Raw genomic sequence first — 1953 nt, 5'->3', positions numbered from 1 at the left:
GATTTTTTTCTAAAGTGTAAAACACAAAAGGAGGGGACTAGGAACTCCTTGACGTTGTGGAAGGGGAAGAATATATAGGAGCACGGCCTCCTAGGTCTCCATGCCGTCCAAAACCCTAGAAAATCTCACGGCTATTGCTTGCTTCGTCCACATATTTTCCTCCAATGAATTCTTGCCACATAAGCCCTATGAAGTGGTGCAACCAATCACAAAATTCCAATATTAATTCCCTAAATAATTCTTGCCGAAATAAAAAGATAATTTCTGATTTTATACACCAATTCCGGCAACAATATATTTAGGGATTAAAGGGGGATGAATCTAGACTCCTTTTAGAGCTTTTTTTTGTGTTCAACACATATTCTCTTTCCTTTAAAAGCTCCCTAAGAAATCTCCACGAAATCTCTCTTGAATTTCTGATTTTCCACACGGCAAAACCCTAATTTCTCTCTTCATTATCCCTTGGCCGAATTCTCTAGGGTTTCTCTTTTATTTTGCACGGCAATTCCTTGTTTCTCTCTTGCTTGGACGGCTAGGAGTCTCTAGGGTTTATCTCTTGATTTATTTCCATAAAAATAACCCTAGAAAATCTCCTTTTAATTTCTGATTTTCTTGGACGCCACCTCCTTGTTTCTCTCTTGCAAATTCACGGCAACAACATCTTTAGTGCTAGGGTTTGCGTCACAAACCCTAGTTCCATGGGCTCTTGTGGGCTTTTATCCAATTAGCCGAAAATCCAACAAGTCTTGAGAGTTTATGGGCCTCCATGCGTCACTTCTGTGCCATGTCATCTTCCAACGTCACAACACTTCATTTTTCCATTTCTTTTTCATAGTAACGTTGGAAACTTCATTGGTGGGCTTTCCTCCTTTCCGCAGGGTTTCCTGGTTGGACCAGGAAAACTTCTTCTCTTCATTTCTGCTCATTTCTGTGGCTCATTATTCTTCATCTTTGCTCCCCTTGGTGATCGCAAGCTCCTCTTTCCATTTGTGAGTTCATTTCCACTTTTTAGCTCGGAGGTCCTGAAAATAGAAACTAATAAGAAAAATAGAAACTTTCCTAAAATGAAAAATGGCAACTTTCCTAAACTGAAAATGGGAAACTTTCTAAAAATGAAAAATAGAAACTACTGAAAATGGAAACTTACTAAAAATGATAAATAGAAACTACAAAAATAGAAACTTTCTACAAATAGGAACTTTCCCAATCAAAGAATGGAAACTTTCCTAAACAGGGTTTTATTAAGGAAATAACGCAGAAAATGTAGGGGAAAACAAGTAAAACGTCGCATTAAAATGCTCCTATCATTCCTTTTTTACATATTTTTCCTCGTCATCCCTAAGATCTTCGAAAATGTTTGGCGACGGCACATGGCTTCCTACCGTTAGGATCTCATGGCTGTGCGTCGACCGTGCCACAGTTGTAGAATAACATTCTCGAGCCAGTTGTTGACTTCCTTTCACACACCCTGTCCCGTTGGGTGTAGGGAACTTCATGAGAAGCATGTAGCCTGCTATGATGCACTTTAGTTTGTTTAGCGCCTGCCGACCAATGATGGCATTGTACGAACTGAAGCAGTCAACGATGATGAACTCCGTGTGTATCTCCGCCGTGCATGGACTAGCGCCGATAACTAGTAGCATGTAGTCAGAACCGAGTGGTTGTGTGACGTCGCCGAAGAAGCTGAGCAGTGGCACATGATCTTGGAGTAATTTTCTATTCCACTAGAGTTAGTTGTAGCAGCCATTGAAGATGACATTGACAGCGGATCAATGAGGACCCTTCCCACGGACCATTTATCGAGTATGGTGTCAATCAAGAATGGATCGTCATGGGGAAGATGTACACAGCTTTGCTCCTCCTCCAAGAAGGTGATGGGTTCCCAACCAGACTTTGGGAGCTTAGCGGATCTTTCATAGCGGATGTTGCAAATTTCTTTGGGATGGTTAGCGG

The 1953-nt window shown here is 41.2% G+C and overlaps 1 protein-coding gene across 1 annotated transcript; it reads right to left on the bottom strand.

The window, feature by feature from the left end:
* Nucleotides 1-1304: 1304 nt before the first annotated feature.
* Nucleotides 1305-1643, bottom strand: LOC112184362. Its single transcript, XM_024322621.1, has one exon. It carries the CDS (start codon nt 1641-1643, stop codon nt 1305-1307), a length of 339 nt encoding a protein of 112 aa, XP_024178389.1.
* Between the last annotated feature and the right edge of the window lie 310 nt (nt 1644-1953).

This window comes from Rosa chinensis, chromosome 2 (assembly GCF_002994745.2).
Source record: "Rosa chinensis cultivar Old Blush chromosome 2, RchiOBHm-V2, whole genome shotgun sequence".
Classification (NCBI taxonomy): domain Eukaryota; kingdom Viridiplantae; phylum Streptophyta; class Magnoliopsida; order Rosales; family Rosaceae; genus Rosa; species Rosa chinensis.
This window is presented reverse-complemented; position numbering and strand designations above follow the sequence as displayed.